This window comes from Aythya fuligula, chromosome 23, assembly GCF_009819795.1.
Source record: "Aythya fuligula isolate bAytFul2 chromosome 23, bAytFul2.pri, whole genome shotgun sequence".
Taxonomy (NCBI): Eukaryota; Metazoa; Chordata; class Aves; order Anseriformes; family Anatidae; genus Aythya; species Aythya fuligula.
The window spans coordinates 871,085-897,796 of NC_045581.1; the positions used below are offsets into that span (position 1 = coordinate 871,085).

Sequence of the window (26,712 nt, forward strand, 5' to 3'; positions counted from 1 at the left end):
TAACAGCCCACATCGTCACATAAAACACCCAGCACAGATGGGAATCCGTGGAGTCCACTAGACAACTGTCCCTTAAGAATCATTCATTAGACACTGCTCTGCCTGGGGATTAAGCACAGTCACTATGGGCAAAGAGCTAAAAGCAGCCCAGACCAACAGAAACCTTGCAAGGTGCTGACTTCGTGGTTCTCCCATCCAGTATGCCCACAGCCTGTCCTGCCAACCAGCAGCTCCCAGCAGGTACCAGCCCACCTACAGAAATAATTAGCGGACAGGTAAGTTTATTGATTAATTCCCTGATATGGGCACGAAGCCCACGGCTTGGGCAGGATGGAAGCAGGGTTTCCCAGGACAGGGATTTGCGGAGCAGAGCAGCCCCCATCCAACAGCAAAGCCCCTTCCCCCGAGCGTTGCTTTTATCACGCCTGCACCGCTTCTCATGTACAGCAGCGACGGTGAAAGCAATATGGCATCCAGGGAAACCTGTTATTAAATGAGGAATTAAAAGCTCCCATGATCCAAGCAAATCATGACTTCTGCCATTTAAGCTGAGCAGCTGGGAAAGGATCCTTCCAGCATGACATTAGCTTGTATTCATCCGAACGGCTCCCAGGAGACCGCTGTTTTCAAGTCATTTCAAGAGCATTGGTGGCAGCACAATTAAAGAGCGGCTACCGCTTCCCCTATTCATGTCAAGTTTTTAATCAGTCTGTTTTCAAAACAAAAGCTACATTAAGAGCCATTTCAGCTACTGCAGAGCATACCACACCTCTGAAAATCCGGGCGCTGGGGTCAGCACACATTGCTTCAGTTCTGCCTCACGTGCACAGAAGCCTTAGGGGCATGATAATCCACCAGCTTCAAATAAGTAAAAGAAACACTGCTTTCTTGCCACCTCCATGCTGATAACTAGCACTCTTCTAAATACAGTGGTAAAGAACAGAAAAAATAGAGTTTCACTGCCACAGTGGCTGAATGCATTGCTTTTACACACTCTGACAGCAGCTCTCCATCCCATCAGCTGGCACGCGTTTCCTTTCAGCCAGCAGTCTCACATGGGGGTGAACGAAGAAATTAAGTTTCACTGAACGGTGCTCTCACAAACAGGATTTTTTGGGGCTTAATTGAAGATATGATCTTTAACTCTATGAAACTCTTTGCATGAATAATGTTTAGTAAGTATACAGCCACAGCAAACCCAGACGGAGGACTCCAAGCCCAGCAGTCCTGCCATGAAGCACTGTGCTGCTCTCCATCTGTGAGCTTGGTTCCTGATCTGGGCTTGTCTCAGACCAGCCTGGCCCTTTGGAGCCCGTGTCCATAGAGCACCCAGTGATCATACCAGGATGAGGAGCGCATGCCTCAGGGCCTCAGCAAGCCTCCTAAAAAGCATCAGCTGCTTTTGACAATTTTATTAAAAAAAAAAAAAAAAAATACAGCTCATCCTCCCCTCAGCTGGTTTCAATCCCTCACTATTAAAACTAGTTCTGGTTTTAATCCTTCCACTTTTCACTTACTCCGGACCAAGTGAGGCCATTTGCTCTCTGCAACAGCTCACACTGCAGTCGAGATCAATGCTGTAAAATTCCTGCAGGAGCAGTAAATTTCTGAGACAGCTGTGTGCCTCTAAAAATAGTGTTTGGACATGGAACTTATTTGAGATTAATTCTAGAGCCTGTTGGGACTCAACCGCCATATGAAGACACACACAGCAGAACTGCAGCTACTAACAGCTCACATTTCTGATGACTTCTTTTGCAAAGAAAAGAAGGAGCAGCAGAAAGACCCTGAACCCCAACAAAAAGACAGAGGATATACAGCGGAGTTAAACCCGCCTTCCTTCTCTGCTTACAATGGGTAATTTCTTTCCGTAAAAAGAGCACAACAATCACAATTAGAGGCTGCACGTCTGTTCCAGGATTACTCATAAAACGGGACAGAAAATGTATACTGAGCTTAGAGGGCACCACCTCTGCCTCAGCACAGCTCCCTTTGCAGAATGCTGGAATGGTTTTAGATGATTTCAGGAAAAATGTTTAGCTCATGATACAATGCTTTTCAACTGGGAATTTCAAAGTGCTTTAAAACATAACCAAATATGATCAACTTCAACCTAACAATGCAGGAAGAGGAAAATGGCATAACACAACAAAAGTTGGGCTTTTACAACAAAGGGAAAGCTGACAGTAAAACAGAAAAAAGGAGGAGATTCTTCAAGCTTTTTTAACCAGGGAGCAGAGAATGAGCCCTGACACACATCAATAAACCGGGTGTCTCGCCGTGGGGAGACAGGGTGTTTTTGTCTTCTTATTTGGCCTGGGCAGACAGCACTGCAGAATATTTTCTGAGTGTTGGTCAAAAAACACTGGTGGCTTCTCTCCAGCTCCCAGTAAGCGGCTTTGCTTCATGCAATACCAGCATTTCATTCTGGTGACAGGGCAGGGGTGCCAAGGACAGAACTGTCTGCAGGGACTGACAGCCTCTCTTGCCCCGAAAAGCAAAGGGGAGTGCTTGCTCCCCTGCTTGCTGCCAGCTTCCAGCACTATCTGCAAGATGCCCTCCTGGTCCGACAATCACCCTCTGTTTTCCCTCGTCTCTGCCTCCCCTTTTGCCACTCTGCTGCAGAGCACACCATACCCCTACAGACTGGAGGGATCATTTGTTTGGCCAGACCGTGTTCCTCAGTAAAACATACATCAAATCTTCTTTTCAGGCAGAAACAAGAGAAAGACGCTTAATGAGAAACACCACGTCGCTGTAATTACAAATTGTGAGCTAAACAAAAGCCAAGGATTATAAACCTGTATAGCTCCCTGTAAGTCGGCTATGAAAATGCCTGTTAAGGACAACTGCCTGTCACTTTTGCTTGCCTTTGGAAAGTGCCTTACTGTGTGCTAATGCCAAAGAAAGATATTACTTGCAGGCAGAGCATCAGATTGGGGCTCTGCTGTCTTAACATTCAAAAATATTTACTACAAACAAAACACTCCACACACCCAAGGGGTCAAACTACAGTAGTTGTGAACAATGCAACTCTGCACCCTTGTGTTTGTATTCTCATCATGTTGCATTTAATGTTGATCTGTTGCCCAGAATTTAAATGGAGTTTCTGTTTATATCTTTAACCGAGTCTGGTTTGGGCTCCATTAGCATTTCAGCTCCCAAGGGGTCATCAATCCCACTGAAATGATACATGTGTGTTTCAGGTCACATCTGTGAAGGAGAGCGTGCCCTACCCAGATCAAGGCATCCCATTAAGGTCTGCAGCCCATATGTGTGTCTGCTAACTAGCATCAAGGCAGCACATGAAAGCAGCACAGTCGGAGCCAACTCAGAACAAAAAGTAGCAGAGCATCGGCTGTGCTCGCAGATCCAAAGGTGACAGTGGCTGTCCCCAACAACAGGCTGCAGCTTTCTGAGGGGCCAGCTCTCCCAGTGTGATGGCACAGCTCCTGCACCTCCTACCCGCGTTACTTTCCAGGCACTCTGCTCCGCTGGCAGTCTGGCCGCACGGTCTCCATCAGTAACAGCTACAGCTGATAACACGATACTGCTTACTCACTGCCTTGCTCACAAGAAATGCAAGAATGTGTGAGCCAAAACTAATAGATTTCAAACACCAACATGTTGTCTGCTTTGCTGCTTCTCAGAGGTGTTCCCATTCAATTTTAGCTTTGAGCAGAAATCCCTCCAGCCTGGACGGCAGGGTGCTTCGTGCCAGAGAGCTGCTGCAGTTTCACACCCCTTGCCGTGCAGCCAAGCTCCGTGCAGGTGGTAAGTGATTCTCTGATCAGAGTTTCTTGAAGGGAGCTGATGTCTGATCTCTGCTGTTACGCCATGTGCCCACTGAGCGCACGCACACACAGAAGCATGTCTGCAGTAGTTCCTCCTTAGCTCTGAAACCCTGAGATGCAGTGAGGTGTGGAGACTGCTGTGCATGAGTACTGATGGGAGCGTACACCCCTGAATTTCACAGAAAGTTCCATCTCAAGTTCCACTTGCCTCTGAACAGCAGCCAGTCCTCCGGCATCTGCAAACAGTGCAGCAAAAAGGAAAAAGTAGTGCAGCACCTAATGCCCTGTGGGGACACTATGCAGAGCGCGTGGGAGCTGTGACAGCACCCTGTAATGTAACCTGGAGCTCTGCGCGGGGTGACACAGGGCCCAGGACTTTATCTGAGATGTTAAAGAACTGCCTCCCCTTGGAAAAGGACCTTCCCAAACTGTGATATGTGGGACTTCAGTACAAGGTAGGTAAGGACAGGTCAGATGCCCCAAAGGAGAATGGTGAGGGCAGCCACCACCCTGAATCAGGGTCTGGGACAGCCAAGCCCCAAGGCACTGCAACCACTCTGGTCCTCACAGGGGCTCTCAGAAACACAGGAGTGCCTTCCATGAAGGCAAACACAAGCTTCCTGTTAGAAGTGGTTCAGCTGTTCAGCTCAGGAAACCATTTAGCTTCTTGTTGCTCTGTACTTGGTGGGAAATATGGACATCACCTTCCTAAGATAAATATAAGTAAAATACAAGTCTTTCATACGCTCCATAAAACTGGAAGTTACCTGCATCCCTACCAGCAGACAGCAGGAGCTGGCAGTTTCCTGAACAACCCGCAGGTGCCCTGCATGGGAGCACATCGGCCCTGCCCAAAGGGACACCCCGCTGCCTCTGTGCCAGGCTGCCTCGCTGCGCTCCTGACCGCAGGCATCAGCCGCTGCCGTGAATGCCAAGAGAAGTTCATGCAGAAGTAAGAAGCTCTCTACATCCTGGACACGTGTAAAAACGTGGCAGAGCCACCCATTTGGCATGCACGGCTGGGCAGGAAGAAACAGCTATTCGATCCTGCCTGATTTCAGAATGAGCTGCCTTAGCCGAGTGCTTGCCCTGACATCTTCTCAGCAATTGCTGACTGTGGTCAGAGTTAAACACATTAGGACTGCCCAAAAGCAGTTTTTAATCTGTAAACTAACTTGGCACACCGTAGTTTCCCAGATCCAAGCCAACTCCATAAGCTTTTAGAAAGAAAAGGAAGGGAAAGGGAAGCATGCTGTCTTACCTTGGTACTGGGAGGGAGACTCTGACGGGCGGCTGTACTTGTGCTTTTTACCATCTTTCCAGTCTATGGCTGAGACAAGAAATAAAGCATTCATGTCAGTGAGGGAAGCCAGCTAATGCTCTCTTCAACACTAGCAGCTCGCATCATCTGCTTTGCAGGCATGGGCCACCTCAAAGGAGAGAAATGACCTCCCTGTTCTTGCTGACACACACCCAGGTAACACAGGTTATGCCCAGAGCAGGGAGATTTTGTCCAAATCTCCTTCCTCCACACAGCTTAGAAGACCTGACACCAGGCCTCTGCACTGCAGCCTCTGCCTAGTCCTCACCAACCAATATTCTTCTGCCACGGCAAGCAAAAAGGTGAAAAACAGCAAACTGATAGATCTTCATCATTTAAAGTATATGAAGAGCTATCAAGGCTCCAGAGAAACAAAAGCCAGAGTCACTAAAAGCGACTGGCATGCATGCCATGCACCCCAATGGGGAGCCTGAATCGCAGCTCACTCATTGCCTCTGGGTTGCTGCGGCCAGCCACGAGTGCACAAAGACACACAGGGAGCGAAAGCCTCGGCACTCTCCAGTGCTGGGGCTCATCAGCACTTCTCCCAGCGTCTGCACAGTGCCCCGACAGGGACAGCATCAGGCTCCACAGCATCCTCCTCACAGGCCAGAGCAGCAACGTAGCCCTGGCTCTGATGGACATCTCGTCAGAGCTGTCTTCATCATGAGAGCTTTGGGCAAAAGAAGTTCTCAAGACTGCTCTGGAAGACAGATTCAGCCAGAAACAGGCGATGCTCATCCCCTCTGGCAGCCCTCAGCCAGACAGAGGGATGTCAGAGCAGCGTGCCATGGCAGAGCCTGCACCGAGTGAGCGGCCCGTCGTGGGCTCCTCTGTGTGCTGCTGGCTGATGGATGTGCACCCACAAGCACTTTTAGCTGCTACAGTCCTGCTCATTTATTTTACAAGGCATTTTGTAGGCTACTATAAGCAAAACCAACCAACCAAAAAAAAAAAAAAGAATTTGGTAGTGCCCTAGAAAATTTGTCCCCGTGAAAAGCAACTACTTGTGAAAGAACAAAAAAGAAAACAGAAAAAGCACAGAAAAAGTTTTGAAATCTTGGAGAAGCAGCTGAAAGAGGCAGGCCATGAGCTGCTGCTAAGTGGATAATCTTAAGGTGTTTAAAATTGCTTTTGGACCATTATTTTAGCAGTCTTCTCTTCATGACATGTTCTTTTCAGTAAAATGCACAGCAAGACTTAATATAGATTTCATCCCTTAAAGGATCAAGAGGGTCATATGCAGTATGGCCACAGGACCAGCCAGAGTCTCCTCAGAGAGAGGCAAATAAATGAAAAAGCTGGAAGGAAACCCTTCCTAAAACTGCATTCCCTTCCAAGACAGTATCCTGCTTATCTCCTGATGAGAACAAAGAAAAAGGACACAAGGTATACATGCAACAAACAGAAAAGCCTCCATGATGAGAAACACTCTGCTCAGGATAGCTCTGTAGCAGCCTCTGTATGCTTGGAGCTGCCTATTGCCATGTTCTGCAGGTGAAGTTATGTTTTATTGTTAACCTTTACCACGCAAAATCCTCATTAAGCAGACAGCAAAAGCAGAAAAAGAGGAAAAATGCAAGAATTTCTGGAGGCAAATCAAAAAAAAAAAAGGCAAAAAGTTCAGTGCCTTACTGGAAAAGCAGGTAAGTAGGACAGCAGCCCATCTGCACACAATACAGGTGTTGCTTCTGCAGCACATGGCAGAGCGCTCGCAGCACAGGTCACGCTGCCTGGCGGCACCCTGCTCCACGAGGCAGAGAGGACAAGCTGTGTGCGGGGCTAAATTCAGGCAGCCAGGTCCGCGGCCGTGCTGCTGACTAATCAATCTGCCTCTTCTATTGCCAAGCCCTCCAGCTGCCTCGCAGCATGCTCTCCCCATTCCCCGCTTTCCTTCATTTATTTTCACTTCATTAAAGGACAAGCAGCGTTAGGAAGAGGATAATGCTTCTGTAAGATGAACCACCAGAGAAGCAAAGGAGACGTTTAAAAAAAAATAAAGGAAGGGGAGAAATTGAGCATAGAAATCTCCTGTGATAAGCCTTGTGTGCATGCAGCAGATGTGAACAAAGGACTGCGGAGGATGCACTCTCCTCTGCTGCGCTCCCTTCCCCCACGCTCTGAAGCGCATGTGATGAGATCACTCCCGTCAAATGCACATGTATGGAACAACACTAAAGGAAATCAATATTATTTTTTAACCACGAGGTCCAGGCGGCTCAGCTGCAGGCAGCCTGCTTGACAGGGCCCTTCTCATCCGGGGGAGCGGGACACGGGGAGTGGGCGTGTGGCTGTCCTGAGCACCTCGCCGCAGCTGCGGGCAAGGGGACGAGAGACCGAGGCTGCGAGAGGTAAGTGCCTGTAATGAATTTCATCTCCACGAGGTAGGCTGGTCTTTGGTTTCATGCCTCATTAGAAAGGGGGAGGCTTGTGCCAGCAGAGCAGCAGTTTGCCTCACGCTGGGAGCACGAGCAGATGGTGCGTGCAGCAGCTCCGCGAGCAGCGTCCCGCCTGCCATCGTGCCCCAGCACTGCGGGGGTGTGCAGGGCCACCAGGGCTCCCCCAGTGCCCAACCCTCCGCTCCCCGACCGCTGCTGCAGGAAGATGAGGAAGGAAGAGGCCGGTGGGGCTGCCGGGTGGGCTCCACCACTGCAGGGACCCCTGGGGCCAGCCCGGGCATCCTGGGGGCTGCCGCAGGCACACCGGCTCCCGGTGGGGAACTGATGGAAGCATTCCCTGCACACTGCCAGAGATGAGAAACTCCCTCGTCAGAGCTTTGTTTGCACCTACAACCAGCACGTCCCCCCACCCTCCCCAAGGCTGGCCACCTGGTCTGCTGTGCTCCGTCCTCTGGTCTGAGCAGCTCGCTAACGGGCCTTTGTCTGTGCCAAGCATCACCGCTCACCTTTTTGAGGGCCTGGTTTCCGCATTATATCACCTGCTGCTGTCCTTATCCTGGGACTGGCTTGATTTTAGATAACTGAAGATGTCTAGGATAAAAGAAATAAACATGAGAAAATTCCCCATTTCTGGAGCATACAATCATCTGCAACATTAACTAATTACACAGCGGGGAGAAAATAGATGCTCTTTCACCCCAGGTTGCACAAACACCTCCTACTGAATACAGACAATTCATTTCAAGCCCACTGAAACTAAAAGCCTTTCTCCAATATGTGGAGAGCTTCAAATTTATGGTAGTGGGAGCAGCATAAATAAGCAAGAAGAGCATATGCCAGTCTCTGTGCTAACTATACAGCAGGTCCCAAGTGTGCACATGGAAGGGGGGCTGCTCTTGCTCACTAACAAAGGGAGGCAAAGCTGGAATTTATGAAAGAAAACACATGGAAACATAACATTAACTCTGGCAAAGCAGCACCGCAATCCCCAGCTCGCCACTTGCAATTCAAATTGCTCACAGCAGTTCTGGGTAATAAGGATGAGAAATTGGACAATGACCCAGGAAATATTTTTGCTATTACTACTGCAACGATTGTCCAAGTTGCATTGTATTTTTTTCCTGATTGGAGGAAAACTGGCCAGACTGTCCCCGACAAAAAAAAAAAACACATTTGCATTCTTGTTAAAAGCAAGTGTTACTGGAGATGGGAGCCGTTAGGTGTGCTCTGGACACGCATGGAGGCCACTGCTCCCACACAGCCACTGCACAGGGCAGCGCCTCCCAAATGCAGCAAGCCCCAGCCCTGGCAAACCCCACCAGAAAATATCTAAATGAATGGCTAAGCCACAAACAAGCCCTTAGGAAAGCTAGTAAAAGCATGTTTTGACACTACACTAACTAATTAAAGATTAATTGTGTCAATATAATTCCATTTTGTTCACAGTGGGGCAGTCAGGCTGAAGGATGTAAGAGGAAGCCGTACCAGGACGCTATGCTGAGTTTCCTGCTTACAGGGCTTTTTACAGATCCAGACAGACTACAAGTTTTGATTTTGAAAAACAGCCTTTTCCCACGTCTAATAGAAAGCTAAACTCTTCATTTCTCTACAAACGTTGCAAACTACAGTCTTTAGGTGCGGTGCTGGCAACATTGAGCAAAACTCTGAAATAAGACTAAAGGAAAAAAAAAAGTGAATAGCTGATTTTTAATCTAAAGCAAAAGGTACACAGTAGTCTCTTATTGCCTCTCTCATAAATAGTGTGTGTGTTTCTGCATACTTATGAAAAGAGTAAAGTTTCTTTCCCTTCTAATGCCTGAAAGCAATCAACATGTGAAAGCTTATTTACAACTTAATGCTTTTTTTTTTTTTTTTCATAATTTTAATCTGTCTTTTTTATTAAAAGCTAGCAGTCACGGCAGGAAAAGTCCTCCAGCCATAAACCCCAGGGCGCGAGGTGTTACATAAAGGCAGCAGACAAGCATTCCCCATCTCTGGCTCTGCACCACTGATGTCTGCTTGGCTCCTGTGGACCTGGACTTTCTGCAGCACCTAATGCTGCCCATAAATCTCACCCACTTGGCGCTGGACCACCCATTCTGCACCACTCAGACAGCTTTTGAAAAGCTGCTTCAGCCTCAGTACTTCAGAGCCCTACCCGGCAGGGATGTGTAACCCTTCCCTGCAGGAACACTTGCAGGAGAAATTCATGAGTGTGTACAAGATGTTCAGACACCATTTGTGGAAGACCAAAGCTCAGCAGGCAAGATGAAATAACTCCACACTTGGTCCTTGCTCAGACAGTAAGGAGAGAGACCCAACAATTTGTAAAGCATGAAGACAACTGCCGAGACCCTCAGCAGACACCATACGTAGCTTCCTAGTAAGATCTCATGTTGTGGAAGAGAATGAGATGTAAATGTTGAGTTGGGGAAAAATCAAGGCAAACTCCCGAAGTTTTTTCCAACCTGAAATAGGCTATAATCTTATTTTGCCGATATCTAGTCAGAAGAGAGGTAGAATCACCCCACAGTCTTTAGCAAGCCTGAAACACCCCTGTGAAGAAAACAGACTTCAGCTGAGACAGAAGAAAGTGAATGTCAGAATGGGCAAGTTAATGGGCAGGGCAGGAAGAAACGTGGTATGGATGTACATGTATGTGGTCTTTTACACCGTTCAGGAATTCAAGACTGAGAAAATCCTACAGTAATAAACAGCAGAAGCTACAACTCAGTATCCAAAGGGGAAAACTTGGCTGTTCACACAGACAGGAGTTTTCTTAAAGGCATTAGACAAAACAGACACCTGAGGAGAACTTGTTGGCTGGGTCAGTGTCACTGAGGGGACAATCCCACTTTTGAATCAGGTGAAGCAGCTGAGATTTAGACAGCCCAGCACATGCTGTAACACTTCGTCTCCAGACCCTGCCACTTCTACAAAAATGCATATCAGAATTAAAACTCCCTTCATTGTCAAAACCTGTATTTCTCATACTTGTGGCTATCAAGGTAATATTGCAACCACAGATCACAGTTTTATGTGGTGCTGGTTTCCAGAATTCACGCCCTGAAAGGACATATCAAAGTACAAACTCGTTTAAATGGGATGCTACCTTAAAACTTTAGTAGACCAACTTATTTGCTGTCTTTTGTAGTAGATAAGGTGCCTTTTTCACAGTTCCAAACAACTTCCACTCACCAAGATATCAAAAGTGCGAACGGCTCCACTGAACTGTCATGAGCTCTAGTTCCCCATCATTCCTACAAGACAGCAAAGTCAGTACAAATACTGCAGCATATCAAAACCTGGAAGCATAGAGACAAAATGAAAAAGTTTGCATTTAATTGCAGAAAGGCTAGGTTACCAGCTGCATTATTCATGTTCATATTTAATTCATTTAAGACATCCAAATTTAAATTTAAAGACAGCTGCAACAAACATTCCCACTTGCCATAGCAAAGCAGCGTAGAGCTTGACACAATTTAAGTTCAGCTTGCAACGAGTACACAGGACCGCAGCTGTTAAACACCTTTGATATCAGTAAGATCACATCAACTGAGTTGATATAAACTAGTTCAGCTTTTGTAAAATGGAACTATCACACAAAGAAGGATTTAAAAGACTACATCTGATTAGTAATAAAAAGGAGAGAGACCTCCAGAGAGGCATATAAAATAATGAACGGCATGAAAATAGTGAATTGGGGACTCCAAGTTATCCTCTCCACATTGCGGCAGGGCAAATCTATAATCTATAAAAAAATAACAGGTATGTACCCGGGAGAAGGAATTGTTGTTTATTGGAAACTAACAGACATACAGCTTCATCATGGAGAATGTTATCAAGACAAGGAAATCGGTAACATTAAAAAAGGGCACAGACATTCAAAGCAAAAAAGCACTTCTAACTATGTGAAAGTCTGAACCGCACAGGCTGTTGGTACTCACGCTTCACTCCAAAGCTGACCAGTCAAATCCTGCCCAGCACACCACTGCATTACCTGCTGCCCTTCGCAAGGAGAAGCTGTGCCCGTGCCTTCCCACCTGGCTGCTGACACCTGGCCACAGGCAGCACACCAGGTGCAGCTCTGCCACCTTCCCGCTGCCCCCGGAATTGTTTGCATCAAGATGTACACCTCGGGTGTATTTTACTTTTCTTTTTCCTGTTCTTCTCTATGTCAGTGTTGCAGAAAGATGTGTAAAAATAAAGGCAGCAGCTAGGAAGCTGGGAAGGATATCCCAGGGCTCTGGTTCAGGCTGTCGCTTGCTCAGCACACACACTGTGCAGTCCTCATCCTAAGCGTTGTTGAACAGCTCCTTAATCTAATTAAGTTCTGCCCCCCCCCCAACCACTGCTCTTACCAAAAAATCTGATCATCCCTAAGGGAAGGATGATTCAATTTACCTGTGCCAGATTGCAAGGGACCTCAAGGGCTGTGGGCAGCCTGCTCTGTGATATTCTTGCACTAAACGTTGCAATTGTGATGTCAATAAAACAAGAAGTAAAAAAAATGTGGATGGAAGGTACTGTCACAGCTATACAGACCTCATAAAATGCATGTAATCTCTTTATCTACAAAGCCTCTGTTCCTTTAGAGTGCATAATTATGAAAGGAGTTATAGCTGAGATTCTTAGTGCCTCTTCTAGGCACTTCTTTATTCCACTAAACGCACCACTTGCATCTGAATTATTTCCTAGGGTTGTTTGGACTTCCTATTATATGAGGAAGATTATGGTGAACCTTGGGATGGAAGCCAAGTCAGTTCACAGTGCTACCATGTTTGATTGAATGGGTAACTGAAGGCTTGTTGACAGCGTGCCAAGCTTCAGACCTCTCTGGACAATGAAGTTGCCAGCAGGCAAGATGTTTTCAGAGAGAAGAGGAAGAAAACTACCAACAGTGAAGCTGAAAAATGGTTTTAGTAGGGTGGATACATACCCCACAGCTTAAGGTCACGAAGAAAAGAAAACTCTGCGTATTGCCAGAGGACTGTGAGAATGACGCTTCTTGGAGATCCCATGGGACAGCTACAAGAGAGTCCCGAGGGCTTCTCATAATGCAAAATGCCTGCAGTCACTGATCCCCCCTGCCAAAAGCACGGCTCTTGAGCACCACGACAGGCCCAGCTGGTAAAAACCCCCTCCTCACAACCTCTGCCTCCACTGATTGTTCTGCAGGGGAATCCTTCCATCAAACATTATCTACGTGCCCACAGCGAGGGGCTATCACCGAGGAGCTCCCGCGGCGGTGCCAGGGCAGTGCTCCCCGTGGCACCGGCTCCTGCTCCAGCCCAGCTGCCCCGCATGCACACTGCGGCCAGATTCCTCCAAACCTGACCAGGAAACCAGGCACGGAGACCTGATCAGTAGACGTGTACAACCATGTATATAACCATGCCAGCCTGCTCCATTACTATCACTTTTTTTTTTTTTAAACAATTTTAATTTCTAAGTGGAGAAAAGCACATCCAGCCTCCTTGGAAAAAGAGAGCATGCGATCTATAGCACTTCTTTCCTCTTCCAGTTTCCCACCAGACTTAGCTCCTCAGGTTTCTGCCTGACCTGCAGACACCACAAGTTTTGCTGGTCTAAAACCACCATGGAGCAGACAGCTCCCAGCCCATGAACACCAGCCTCCAAGGAGCCAGCAACAGCCAGTAATGGGTACTGAAATGCAGCAACACGAACATGCTTGTGCTGGACCAGGAAGGAAAGCTCTCAAGAGGGAATAGCTGCAAATTTTGAAGAGGTGAGCCAGAATTTATCTCCTTCCACCTCCTTATCATCGTCCTCCTGGACAAGCCTGGAGTTTTATTTCTTCTTGTCTGTGCAAAGCTGCCTTTTGGCAGCAGTGAGCGCAGGCTGATGGAGCGACAGTACCTCTGGGAGCATCTCCCCTTGTTAAGTCTCAAGGGTCCTTATGCTTCATGCTAGGAAATTTCTCAAAGAAACACTGTAACAATGAATGTCAGTATTTCCATCTGGAGTACTGATCCCTTCGTGTGATCTGAAATACCCGATGGCTGCAAACCATTACTTCTCTTTTTACCAGGAGGATTTTGTGTCATTTCCAACATCTCTCTCTCTCTCTGGAACTAATTTTATCTTTCTACCATGTAAGAAGTGGACTGATAAACTCCAGACCTCACGACTGGCTCTTCAGAAACACATTCTTGTGAAAGATGTTAAGATACTGAGGTGTCTCGAAGATGTGATCACAAGCAATACACTTCTCTAGCCCTGAGCCAAGTCTCAGGGGAGAACATGTTTTAAGAGAGAAAAGAACATGTAAAAAACTTGGATAAGCCGTGTCTCTACAATGAAAATATCAACTTTATGACTTCCTCCTGAACACCTTCAGGTTGGAGGGGAGAGGAGATGGGTCAGCCTCCTGGAAAATGACAGCTAGATCATCAGACACTGCTGAGGCAAGTTCAAGGGAAAGCCAACAGCTCAGGATGGGGGTGAAAGCCAGAGACCGCTGGAAGGAATCACTCACCACCACGAGGGAGGCTGCAGGAGTTACCACCTCTCAAGACTGTGAAGGAAATTAAATAAAACCTTGCAGGATTCCAATACTGTTCTATTTCTCTCTCTCAAAAAAAGAAAGACCCAACAGTGTGGGCCTTGGCTCAAAATAGAAACATCTTGTCTTGTGTCACTGTGAACAGACCTTGCTCTCCATGAAGTTTCAAAAGGTTGCAATAAAATCTACACTTTCTGTACACTCTAGGAACCGGATATCCAGGCTGCGAAGCAGAGGGAGAAAAGAACTTAAACAAACAAACAAAAACAACCAACCAAACAAACAAACAAAAAAACACCAACAAACAGCCAGTTTAGAAAGTCTGGCTTGAGACTGCTAATAGGAAGCCCCTATAAACCACGTTTCATCTTCTCACACACTTTTCTGCTGATGAGTTGGGAGTTAAAGCCGGCCTGCTGTGCATCTGCCATTTCGATGGAAATGGGAGTGAGAAAGCTGGCCCTTCAAATCCTCCTGAGAACGGGTGCAGGATCCGACCACTGCAAGAAATGCACACATTAAACCTAGAAAAATTAGAACTCTTTTGCTTTAAGCTGGGTTTTGCTTTGCTTCTTAAAGAAAACAAATACAACAAAATGGTGCAAGATCTAAGCATCCCCCCCCCAGGCACAGCAAAGTCAGTGCGGCCTGAGGCCTGCAGCAAAGCCCTAGGCTGAGGAGGCCGGGGATGGCCCACCACAAAGGTGGCTGTACGGAGCAGACTTAGGCTAATCATACAGAACCAATCCCTCTCATTAGGGCTGGGTTAACGAAGCTTCATTATGTTCCTGAGTTACTCCAGCAGATGCCTTTGTTGCTGGTCCTGCTGCTGGCTTTCAGCCTCTGCCTCACCACTGTTTCTCCTTGGACGGGGAAGGCTTCAGGCACAGCAGTCAGCAAGGCCATCGAGAGCATGGCTCACCATAAATCTCCCTAAGGAGCTTTGGGAAAACTGGAGGTCTCTGTTTCTTGGTGTTAAGTGGAGATTTCCGAGCCACACCGCCACCATTCCTGCAGCATCTCTCCCAGATGCGCTGTGACAGAAGCCATCGCTGGGGGCAGGCCTTTTGGAGTGGTGAGGCCCCTTTCAAACACAGAGCACCGAAGGACTTAAAACGTGCTGCACGGGAGAACGTGCCAAAGCAGGGAACTGAACCTGCCCCGCGTGCCCTAGGCTAATGTTTCTGCGACTGAGCCATCTGGGCTGTAATTATTTGGTGTCAGTAGGGCTCACACAGCCCCAAGTCACTCATCTGCCCCTAGGAGAGTGCTGGCTGGGCGACAGCAGCGGGAGCTGCCTTGAGCAGCGTGCCAGCACACCCAGCCCAGCCCCTGGGGTCACCTCGAAGCAGACAAGAGAAGTTACCAGGCATGTGTGTGCTCTGCAGTCCCCGACCCTAGCCGTGTTATGGACACATCCTGACACCCTAGAGGCAGGGAGCCCCACCTGGGAGCGGTGCAGAGCAGGGCGCACACCGACACGCTCTGTGGCACAGGCACAGGGGCTGAACTCAGTACAGAAAGTTTTGCAGCAATGTGGCTATTTTAATCTGCACTGTGCTGTGTGCCAAATCCAAAAGCTATTAATGAAAGCAGATGGCTTACAGAAGACCTTCAGATGGGATTCTGCCCATGACCATTACAAAGTCACCCCCTACAAAAGCATACAACAGGATGCTTCAAGGTCTTTAAATAAGACTTTAAACAGGAGCACGTAGAAAAGAAGTGCAGCGTTTCCATATCACTGTCATCTGGCTGTAACACGGGCACAAACTTCTCTCACCAGGCTCAAGCAGCCTGTCCTGTAGAGAATTGTGGCAGCTTTTCCAGAGGGCAGTTATGCTCAGAATGCAGGTGGCAGCAGAAACGTGCCCCACCACGCACTCTCTTCATAAGCCTATGTTTATCACACATTACATATACTCTACAAAACCCTGATAATTAGCCTTATTCTTATTCTATCCTGGGTCATATCTTACTTAAAAACTAAGCTCCTTATGGGATGGGAGAAACAGGAAGAAAGGATCAGGTGGATAAATACATCCATGATTTGTAATACTAATTAATGAAATGAATGTACCTTAGCTCCATAGAGACAATAGATGCCCATGCCCCTAGCAAGTAGAAGCAGAAAGGTCTGACTTCCAGTCGTGTCTCTGCTGGAAGCGTCACCATTGATTGTGCAATGATACTGCAAGCTGGATACGAAAATTCTTGGAAGAAGATTTTGCACTAACTAATTCTCATAACGCAAGTTTGATAAAGTCTCAGCATAATATTCTCAGGAAACAGTAAGCCGGAAAAGGAAGGTTGAGGGGGAATTAAAAAAATATGAAAAGGATGATAATTAGTGGGGGACAACAGAAGTGGAAGTGAGGAGAGCCTTGGAAGGAGAGGGGAAGCAAATGACCCAATCCCCACATCAGCTTCCAACTTCCAAGCACTCCGGCCCAGAGGAGGACGCTCCCCAGGGCTAGGTACACAGGACCAGGTGTTTCCACCAAAACTGCAGAGAGGGAAATGGGAGCTCAGGGAGCAGACGAAAGCCAACCAGCCCTGATGGCAAGGGGCAAAACCACTGCTCTCTCTAGGGAGCTGAGGTACTGCAGGCATGTGGGAAGACAATGCTTACATAAACCTAGAGCTGCCTTTTCCTGTCATCTGCTTTACTTTTGTAACTGATGCTAATAGTTAAATTGAGTGCTTAGCAATAACCCTTGGGAAAAAGCACACGCTGAAAACCTGTTCCTGTAAGCATGGCTCGGCACCACAGCAGCCTCTCAGGTGCTCTCATCCCTCACCCAGCCCTAGGCAGTGCCATTCCCTAGGGCTCAGAAATGCCCCAAGGTCTCCACATCAAGCTGGAGAGCGAGATGATGAGCCTAGCTCTTCCCCCTAACCCCTGCAGCCCTAATCCTTCTGTGCGAATGGGCAGCAGGATTGAAAAAGCTCCAACTGCTCAGCCCTGCCTGCAAAAGGCGAGAGAAAAACCCTCCTGCATCCTCACAGTGCAGAGCACCGCTGCACAAACCCAGGTGTGCTCCTGCAGAAGGGAGTCAGCGCAGGTCAGCCAGCCCTGGGCAGATGGATGGACAGACAGACAGTGGACAGAGGGAGAGGCCAAGGCCATGCCACTGCTCCCCCTGCCCAGCAGCAGGGCCACGGAGTGTGGGAAGCTTGCAGAAACGCGCCGCGACCCAAGGCAGCAGCGCACAAGGGCAGGAAGCGAGCCTCTTTGTTTTATTTCTCGCTCGTGTAGAGAGAGATTAATTCATCTATTTCATAGGAAAAGGAGAGGAAATTGCAGCAGTGCAACATGTCAAGAGAGACCAGAAGAGCCAGGCTCACTGAGGATGTGTATTAATTACTGCTTTCTATTTTTATCCTGTGTATAACTCCAGTCTCATCTGTGACTGAAGGAGCTAAAATCCCAGGAGTCAAAACTGTAAATCTACTGAAATAGGTGAAATATCCTCTACAAGCTGCAAACTCTGGAAATAAAGGAATTCTAACAAATCCTCATCAAAACTTCTGTAAATTTTAATAAGAAAAGAAAGAGCAATCTAGCAGTACAGAGAAATGTTATCCCCAGAGAATTACTCCCAGAGAGGAAAATTCACTAGCCGGTTCCTGCAAGAAACCCTGAACAGATTGCTTTTGATTATGTAAAGAAAAAGTTGCTACATTCCTGAACGGCCAAGAGTTTGGAAAACAAAAAGTATATTGCAAGGCCTTCCACTGTCCTCTGTACAAGACACCATTAAATCTCTTATTTTGGCAATAACATGTACATACGGTAGACGCCAATGTAAAAAAAAAAATCATGACCACAAGGAACCAAAAGTCCATCCTGCAGCTATGAAAGTATGTTCAGAGTCTGCCAAACAGCTAATGAAAAAAACGCACTCTTACAGAGTATCTGCTAGACATTAAACTACCTGCTGGACATTTTGTACAGCTTATAAAGCCATAAAATATCACAGGGCATTTACAGATTTTCCAGCTGACAACAATATGAAATAACTGAACAGACCCAGACCGAGTCCTCTGGTGAGGCGCAGTGGATAGCAGTGAGTGTATACGGCCACAAACAGAAATCGTGCCAGCAGCACACAAGATGAGAGCGAAGCTCAGAGTAATGGAAAGCGAGCCAAGACAACAAAGCCATCCCTCAGCCTTGCTGTAATCCCTGAACAATAGCAGGACGGCCCAGCCGTACGCTGCGGGGGCTTGGGCAATGCCAGAGCAGAGCCCGTCCCTGCTGCACCGCCCAGCACCAGAGAGCTGCGACCCCGGCATCGGCCAGCGGGCACCTGCCGTGCTGGGGACACGCGGCACCATGTGGTCAGCCCAAAACCCTGTCAGGGACTGCTGAACTGACAACGTGATGCTCACCTCCAGGGATGTGTGACAAGGCAGCAGAACTGCTCACCTGCTGCGGCTTACTGCTCTCTGGGGAGGGAGACAGGCTGCAGGCGGGCAGTGAGCTGGGACCTACCTGGCTGGAGTTGGCACCTACTGGCCATCAGTCACCAACACCTTCTGGGTTGTACCACACCAACTGCATGCGACAGAACCTGCAGAAGAAACCCTACTACAGGGCAGAATGCTGAGTTACCTGTGCACAAGGACAGAAACACAGAGCAGGGCACCAAGAACCTGAAGGGCACTGTGAGCTTTGTTCTCTAGGGAGCAAGGTAGGAGCCAAGCATTACACTGTTTCCGAGCTGGTAAGAGCCACTAAGACTAAATTAACAAAAAACCTAATGTCTGGGGGCAGAGCACACATGCTGCATTAGCTGCTCTACAACAGTGCCGGGCACTTCAGGGCCAGCTGCTGGCACAGAGCAGGCGGCCACCCCTGCCACGGAAAGGCCACCGGCACCGAGCTCTCACCACAGCCCCGGACATGCAGAGCAAGCGTACGCACGCACAGACAGGCGTTGCTGGTCAGGCAGTAGCAAACTTGCTCTAGGTCCATGCAACAGTGAACAGTTTCCCCAAGGGATTCTGTGAAATGGAAAGTAAATTGGAGTTTTAATACACGAGACTGAATACTACAGCGCTGACTCTTTCCAGGAGCTGGCAGATTGCAAGGTGAGGGCACCGTAAAGGAGTTGCACGTGTCTGTTGCCTCTCCTTATAGGAGTGCAGGAGCAGCCACACGTTCCCAGCACAAAAACAACACCTGGGTAAAGACATGAGCCCCAGAGATAACTGATGGCAGAAAACACAGCAAGGAAGCAGGATAACTGAGGTACAGAAATCTTACAGAACCACTGAATATTCTGAGCTGGAAGGAACCTGGGAGCCCAGGCCAGCCCAGCCAGGCTTTGCAAGGCAGAAATTCTCATCCTGGGTGCCTCAGTCCTTTTCCTCCCTTTCTGAATAAATCACAGCCTATTGCAATTGTAGACCTCTCCCTGAAATGCATTATAACGATTTTATCAACAAATGAAATGAAAAAGTTATGGTAATGCCTTGAAGATACTGCAAACACCCATCTTAGCATGGAAAGCAATAGGAAATTAGCTGCAGATCATGAACTTCTATAGCAAATTCATATTTCATAAAATGCGCAACCACAGGCAAAGGAGACAAAACCCAGCCCTGTGACAGATAACAATATTCCGCTCTTTCCTTCTCAGCAACAGTTTTATCAGCAGCTTTTAATGCCATCCTGTTGGTTTTTATGAAATGTATTACTAACAAAAAACTTTGTACGGTGTTTGAGATGTGCATTTTTCTGTAGAAGTAAGAGACAACTGGGGAAGTCATGATGCACAATTTCAGTAAAACATTTTTCACCTCAAGCACCGCTTTCCCACTGACACCAGCACTGATGATGGTCTGCAAGTCATGGCCAACACGGCACAGGAGTCAGGACCAGGGCTCCCCGAGTGTCACACACATGTAGTTAAACACAGAGCAGCACACAAGAGCCAGCAGGCACTCGAACACTGCTGCAAAAGGCAGAAAGAAGGACCAAGCCCTAGACATATGATCGCTTTTGAATTTAGAGAATCTTTCTTCCCTTTGGCAGCCTGGCAGGGAGAAGGTGAAATGCCAAAACAAAGAGGTCAAAACACAGCCTTAGTGGTCTGACACCAAGCAAGGCTTCTTAATCATTGAATAGTCAGGCATTGGAGTGGATTGCTGAAGCAAGTCTGAATCACCAGTATTGAAAATCTTTAAGAACAGCTTAGAGAAACCTCTAGGAAACACTACGTGTGGGTAATCCTTCAAGGTCACTTCTAGAAACACTGGAATAACCAAGCCTGTTATTGGCGTGTACATCTGATTGCACAAGCAGTGCAGCATTTTGATGGACTGTAACGTCTTTTTTTTAAAATTTGCCACAACAAGACAAAAAAAACACAACTCAGCATGTAAAAAGCGGCAGCCTCTGGGCTGCGGGAACATTAACTCGACTTATTTTTAGAAAGTGGAATTGGTGCAACTTCCTCCTCTGTCCACATCAGAATTCATCAGCTTTTCTGCCTGCTCGCTGTGCCTCCCCGTGGGTAACGCTCCTCGCGTGCCAGCCAGAACCTTCTCCTGCCTCCTGTGCTCAGCACGGGCAAGGCCAGAGGGAGGGACGGCCGTTTGAGAGGGGTTCGGCAGACACCTGGCTGCGTAGGATCTGCTGCACAGCACCGGGAGCCAGAGCAGAGCCCAGCCTCTGGCCTAGGAGCAGCTCTGTGTGTCCCCATCCCTTGCTGCCCATGTGCCTCCCGGACAAGCCTCCCGTGGAGGCCGCTCGCTGGCCTCCCTCGGGCTCCCCCTCGGCCTCTCCCTCGGGCTGCAGGCCGCAGGGCCGTGGGCAGGGCCGGCGCTGGCAGGCAGCCCGGGAGGCTCTGCGCCGCCGCGGCTGCCAGCGGCCAGGAGGTAGCGGCCGGGGAACACGCGGCCCCCGCCTGCGGAGACGCAGCTGGATGCGCGTCCCGCTGCCTTGAACGCAGGGTTAGTGCTGGGGGAGGAGGCAGAGGCTTATTTGGAGCAGGGGAGGAAAGGAGAGGCCCAGAAAGAGGAGATAAGGTGCGGCTGTCACGCATGGAGAGGTCAGGAAGGACAAAAGCCGGCGCCCTGCTGGCACTTGCAGAGGCACCGCGGGACTCCCTCATGCAGGCAGTGTACAAGGCAGCCGGGAGATGTGACAAACAGCACCGCTTACACCGTGCCCATCCGTGGTGGGCTGGAGTGATGCCAGTTTTCTGACCTGCACGGCACCCCACGAAAACCAAACTGAGAGAAACAGCACAAGCCTCCTGCTGCAGCTCCTGCAGGGATGCAGTCCTTGCTGGAAAGCAGCTGTTCTTCATAGCAGGACCTTTCCCCAGAGCCAAACGTCAGCAGCACACAGGGGGAAGCCAGAGGCATTGCTCCACGTCCACCCTCAGCATGCCTGACCAAACTGCACGAAGCATAGCTCCCGCAGCACCTGGACCAACCTCGCTCCCCTGACGAGGAAGGGACCCGACGCAGCCTCTGGCACAACGCTGGCAGAGCCGAGGCGGGGTAGAAGTTGTCTTTTTCTCAATGGGCAAAAGCGGCGTTTCACAAATTTCCACTGGCATCTACTCCTACGGTTTCCGTTGTTAAAAACAAAACCAAGCCGCGGGGAGGTTTCTGGGCTGTTCGCATTGTGTCAGCCTGGAACACACAGCTGCAGCTGGGTAACTGGGAGCACATCGGCTGGGGGAGGTATCTCCAGGAGGAGGTGGGCTTCTGGCTGGTGCTAATACTGTTTGATTTACAGCACACACACACAAAAAAATTCTGAGCGAGAAATGGAGCACGGTGTATGTATTTCAGAGGCACAAGCACAGTGCCAGGGAAAACAACGAGCCCTGTGCTGAACTCTCACACCAGCTCCCTCGTGCTGGCAATGGCCATTTTGACTCAGCTCCAGCCTCCTCACCACCACCGAGCAGCTTCCAGCCAGACAGGGGAGCCGCAAGGACAACTTCCCACTCCCGATGAAGTCAGATCTCAGGAAGAAAAGATCCGGTGGGCTCATCTGCAGCACTGTAGGACATCACGGACCTGCATGCCCTCTGGGATGAGGCTGCCATGCAAATAGCAGTGGCAGCAGAACAGGATGGTCATCTTTTCCTTCCATTCACGGCCAAATCCTTGAACTTTTGCTCAGGATGAGTCTGCATTAAACCACAAGACTATGCAAAAGGAAAGCTGAGGCATATATTCTGCTCAAATCCCTGTTACAGCCACAGAAACATTTGGTAGGTGTCTGAAGGAACCCTGCTGGCTGCAATGCCATATATCATGGCATCTAAATCTGCCAGAGGTCATCTGTCAGAAACCTTTGTAAAAGAGCTCAGCACTGTGCTGTTCTTTTAAAGTAATTTAAGGCAGAGAGAGATTGCTAGGAATTAAAGTTTTCAGCACAAGGCAGGCAGCAGCGATGCCTCTGCTCTGAACTCTCCTTCAGCTTGGTGGCACTTCAGTGGCTTGACACTGCCAGCTCAGGCCACTAGACACGAATGAGTCTCCTTTGATCCATGAACAAGCCTAGCAAAAACTGGTGATAAAGAGACAGAAGACCTCACGTGCTTCCCACTACTTTCAGATTTGCATTATCACTTCAAACACTGAGCAAGAATTTAGGGAAGTCTTCACAGTGAGATATTTTTTAAGCTTGGAAATAAAGGAGTTCTTTATGAATACATTAAAAAACACACAACACCTTGCCTTTAGAACTAGGTCCTGCCATCTTTGGGATAAAACATTGCTCACGTCCCATGGCTTGGAGTGCACATGCTGCACCAGGGTGTACGGCAGGGGTGAAGGAGGTTCGGAGTTACAGTCTCATTGCACCCAGAGACTTTTTGTGGGGATGTTTTTTACCTTGAGATGTTTCTGACTTATGTAGGAGATTAACAACCTTGCAAAAGAAGGTGGGAGCTGCAGCTACTGCTCTGTCCTCAGCGCGTCTTGCTTCATTTCCCATGGACCTCTCCTGGTCATCTTATGGGGAAAGCTTTTAAACAGAAACGGGCAACTCAACGACTCAAAATCCGCTTGTCCCATTGCAAACTGAATTTCAATTTCAGTTTCAGTCAAGAAAAAAGAGAGACAGGGGGCTAGATGCAAGCATAATGGCTTTAAGGGAACCAAACATGCCGCGTTTTAACTTACACCAGCAGTGAGCCCACACTGCTAACATGCTACTCCAGATTTTGCAAATAGGAGTTTGCAGAGCAAGCCAAGTCTTTTGCCACAAACAGCACAGTTCAGCGTGCAAATATGCAAACATCTGATCTGCCTTCCTTTTGCATGTAATGGTACTTAGACATACCTGAAATGCGATAGTTTGGGCCCACTCATTATTACTGCTCCACAGAAGCTCAGCTAATACAGTCCTGCTTAGCCCAGCCTGACCACAGCATCACATGAAAAGCACGGATCGACAGCGGAGCGCAGAGAAGGGCAGAGATCAGCAGAGCAGAAAACAAGTCCATATGAAAAGAGAATAGAAAGGGAGCTACATCAGCTTAGGAAGAGAGAGCAAAGTCTTTGAATACTTCGAATATAGCTGCAGAGATGTTGGGAGTACAGTGTTCTCCACGTGCCCTGCTGACCATAAAAGCAGGAACAGGCTTAAAGTACAATACGGAGATTTATCTTAAACAGCATCAAAATCTCTCTAATAGCAAGGATGCTTGAGCGTTGCACCTGTACAGGATGCGCGACGGCCAGCAGGAAAAGCCTTAAAGGAAGAAACGTTAACCAGGAGGGGTTTTAGATCTGTACCTGATCTTACTCTGAATTGGAAAAGAACTACGTGATCCCCTGAGGTTCTCTCTGGGCACACTGTGCCTGAGGCTATGACACAAAGCGTTATGGATTCCTTTAAATTAAATATAAGGCAAGGACACAACCCCTGGAGCACTGACACCCTAGTTTGAAATACTGCCAGTTGATGAATAATATCAGCATTTTACACCCTAACATCACCTTTCATTTAAAGACACCAAATGTGCTGCAAAATTCATCAAGGTTCCAGGCAAGTGACTCAGAGTTAAATATTGCTAAAATTTTATACACAGGAAAAACAAGGTAGAGGAGACAGACTGACCTGAACTGAGGCTCAAAACTTGCAGGGATGCCACTCACATGCCTGCTCTAGATTCTACATCTACTTTCTCTTAATTAGCTAATCACCTGATTTATTTAATACCAAATATTTGACTAAAAAGTGGATTATCAAGACACAGATCTGTCATTTCCTAAGATGTAAATGCTAAAGCAGGAGCGCCTTGGGTCAACGTCTGTCTCTCAAAACAAATCACACTTCAACCTTTACTAAAATAAAGATCTGAAATAGCACAGCCGTGTGTATTTCCATCTCGCCCACTGTAAAAGCCTCTTCCTATTTCTGTCTGCATTTTCATACCATCTACTGGGCAGACCCTGAACTACCCGACCACGCAGCACAGACCCTCACAGCAGCTCGTCCCAAGCGCCGGCTGCCCACAGGCTGGGCTCCGTTCCCTACAGCAGCGCCGAGTCACCAGCTGCTGCTGGTGACAGCTCTGAAGCACAAGGGAGGTATGAAACTATCACCCTGTATGCCAAATATTTCCAGAATGTGTGCTGGGACACCTCACCCTGGCCAGCTAACGTCCGAGAGCAACACCTGAAAGGGAAGAGGCCGGCAGAGAGGAGGCGAGGAGGCAGCTGTCCCTCTGCCAGCAGCTCGGCACAGGCAGCCGCACGCCGTTACTCCAGCAATTGAAGTGATACGGGAGAGCGTTTTCCCCAATATTACTGGCTGCTGGAGAGGAGCTGCCACATGGCTGTTCTCAGCCACTCAGAGCACAGTGTTTACTATAAACAACAACAGTAAACAGAAATGGAGCCAAAAATCAAAGCTGGGTACCCTGGAGCTGGGTCTCTGCTTTCTTATTTTATCCACGGAGATAATTAAGTTCAGTATAGAGCTGCTGAACCTAAAACGGCCAAGGCCAAAGCCGATGTTACTGAGCATACCCAAAATACAGGCCACGGACTTGGATTTATTATCTCTACCTTCAGTCATCAAGACTTCAAACTGCTGCCACGGTTTTACACCGGAGCTTCAAAGAGCGTGTGGATTGAACCTGAGCAACGTGCGGTAGAAGCCAGCCTGCCACTGTATTTATTTTTAAACATCTTACTATGCATGAAAAGCTCGATTTTGCTCGAATTCCAGCTCCGCTCAAACCCTTGGTTCAGAGGGGCTACGAAGGAGAAGCAGATGCTCCCCCGGGGACAGTAATTGTGGGATATCTCTGGCCAGTCCCTGGGACTGCCCTTCAGCCCTCGCCAGCAGCGTCCCAGGGGCAGGTTTGTGCGCGATGCCCACTCCTGCTCCCAGCTCTGTCCTTGTCCATCCCCGCACCACGGGCTCGCTGCTGTCGTCCAGGGCTTGCGGCCAGGGTCAGGCAGCACCGCGGGCTGGCAGCGGGAGCCTGCGGCACCTCCGGCAGCACGTTCCCGTGTCCCCGCTCCCTTTTCATACCCGGGGTGTCAGCGGGCAGCACACAGCACCAGGGCGGGCCAGGGGCTCGGGCAGCCTGCTGAAAGCACTCACGGGCCGTCGGGGGCCGACGCGAGGCATCGCAAAGCGCTGCGGGAACAGCTCGGGACCCGAATCCCCCTGCACTTAACGGGGCCCCCTCGCCCAGCCCTGCCCGGAGCCAGCTCAGGGGGCGCAACAAAGCCCCGAGCTCCCGGGGCTGCTCCGCGGGCAGCCGGCCCCGGGCCCGACAAGGGCACCGCAGCCCCCGCGGCCCGGGGCAGGAGCGGGGCCGGGCCCCCAAGGGCACCAACAGGTGGCGGCGGGGCCGGGCAGGGCCGGGCCGGGCCGGGCAGCGCGGGGCGGGCCGGGCCGGAGCGCTGCCAGCCCGGGGCGCTGCGGGCCAGGCGCCGGCCGGGCCGCGCTGACAGCCGGGCTCCGCTCCGCGCTGCTCCGCGCCGGGCCGGGCCGCGCCTCCCGGGCTGCCCCCGCGGGCGGCGTTGGGGCCGCGCTGCCTTCGCCCGCCCCGCGGGCAGCGCCGTGCCCGGAGCCCCGCGGGCGGTGCCGGCCCGGCCGTGCCCAGCGCCACGCCTCCCGGCCGGGCCGAGCCGAGCCGGGCCGGGCCGGGCCGGGCCGCGCCGTACCCGTCCCCCGCCGCCCCCCTCACCTGCGCGGCCGCCGGGCGCTGCTGCTCAGTCCCTCGCCGCCGCCATGTTTCCGATGCGCAGTGAAGGCGGGGAGCGGGGGAGGGAGCGCGGCGGCCGCCGGCCCGGCCCGGCCCAGCGCCGCCCCCTGCCGCCGGGACAGCGCCGCGCGGGGGCTGCGGGGCCGCGGGGGGCCCGGCCCGGCCCGGCCCGCACGGAGGGGAGGCCCCCGGCGGGGCCCGGCCCTGCGCGGCCTCCGCTGCCTCCCCCCCGCTCCCCGTGCCCCGGGCCCGCTGTACGCAGGTGTTGGCCGGGCCCGGGGCCTGACCCCCGGCTCTCCCCTCGGCCCCCCGCGGACACGCCGCGGCTGTGGGGGGCTGCGGGGCACCCGCGGGGACCTCGCGTCCTAACCCGGCCGTGGGACGAGCGGGAGAGGGACCCCAGGGGCCGCCGCGCTCCCCTTCGCCAGCTGGAGCCATGCTTCTGTCCAGCCTGCTGCTGCTTCGT

General features: G+C 49.9%; 1 protein-coding gene across 9 annotated transcripts in view; it reads right to left on the reverse strand.

Annotated features, from left to right (window-relative positions):
- Nucleotides 1-26,311, reverse strand: part of SCMH1 (Scm polycomb group protein homolog 1) — a 69,180-nt gene extending 42,869 nt beyond the window's left edge. For 4 of the 9 annotated variants that reach the window (XM_032202328.1, XM_032202327.1, XM_032202326.1 and 1 more), the window contains exons 1-4: nucleotides 26,229-26,300; nucleotides 10,713-10,774; nucleotides 8,021-8,105; nucleotides 5,056-5,124 (exon numbers count right to left, since the gene is read on the reverse strand). In XM_032202328.1, the coding sequence (XP_032058219.1) occupies nucleotides 5,056-5,124; nucleotides 8,021-8,045 (94 nt within the window). In that variant the 5' untranslated portion in view covers nucleotides 8,046-8,105; nucleotides 10,713-10,774; nucleotides 26,229-26,300. Of the gene's footprint in view, nucleotides 1-5,055; nucleotides 5,125-8,020; nucleotides 8,106-10,712; nucleotides 10,820-22,945; nucleotides 22,978-23,359; nucleotides 23,397-26,228 lie in introns of those variants that run through there. The other 5 variants (XM_032202321.1, XM_032202324.1, XM_032202320.1 and 2 more) reach the window with 5 other exon arrangements.
- Between the last annotated feature and the right edge of the window lie 401 nt (nucleotides 26,312-26,712).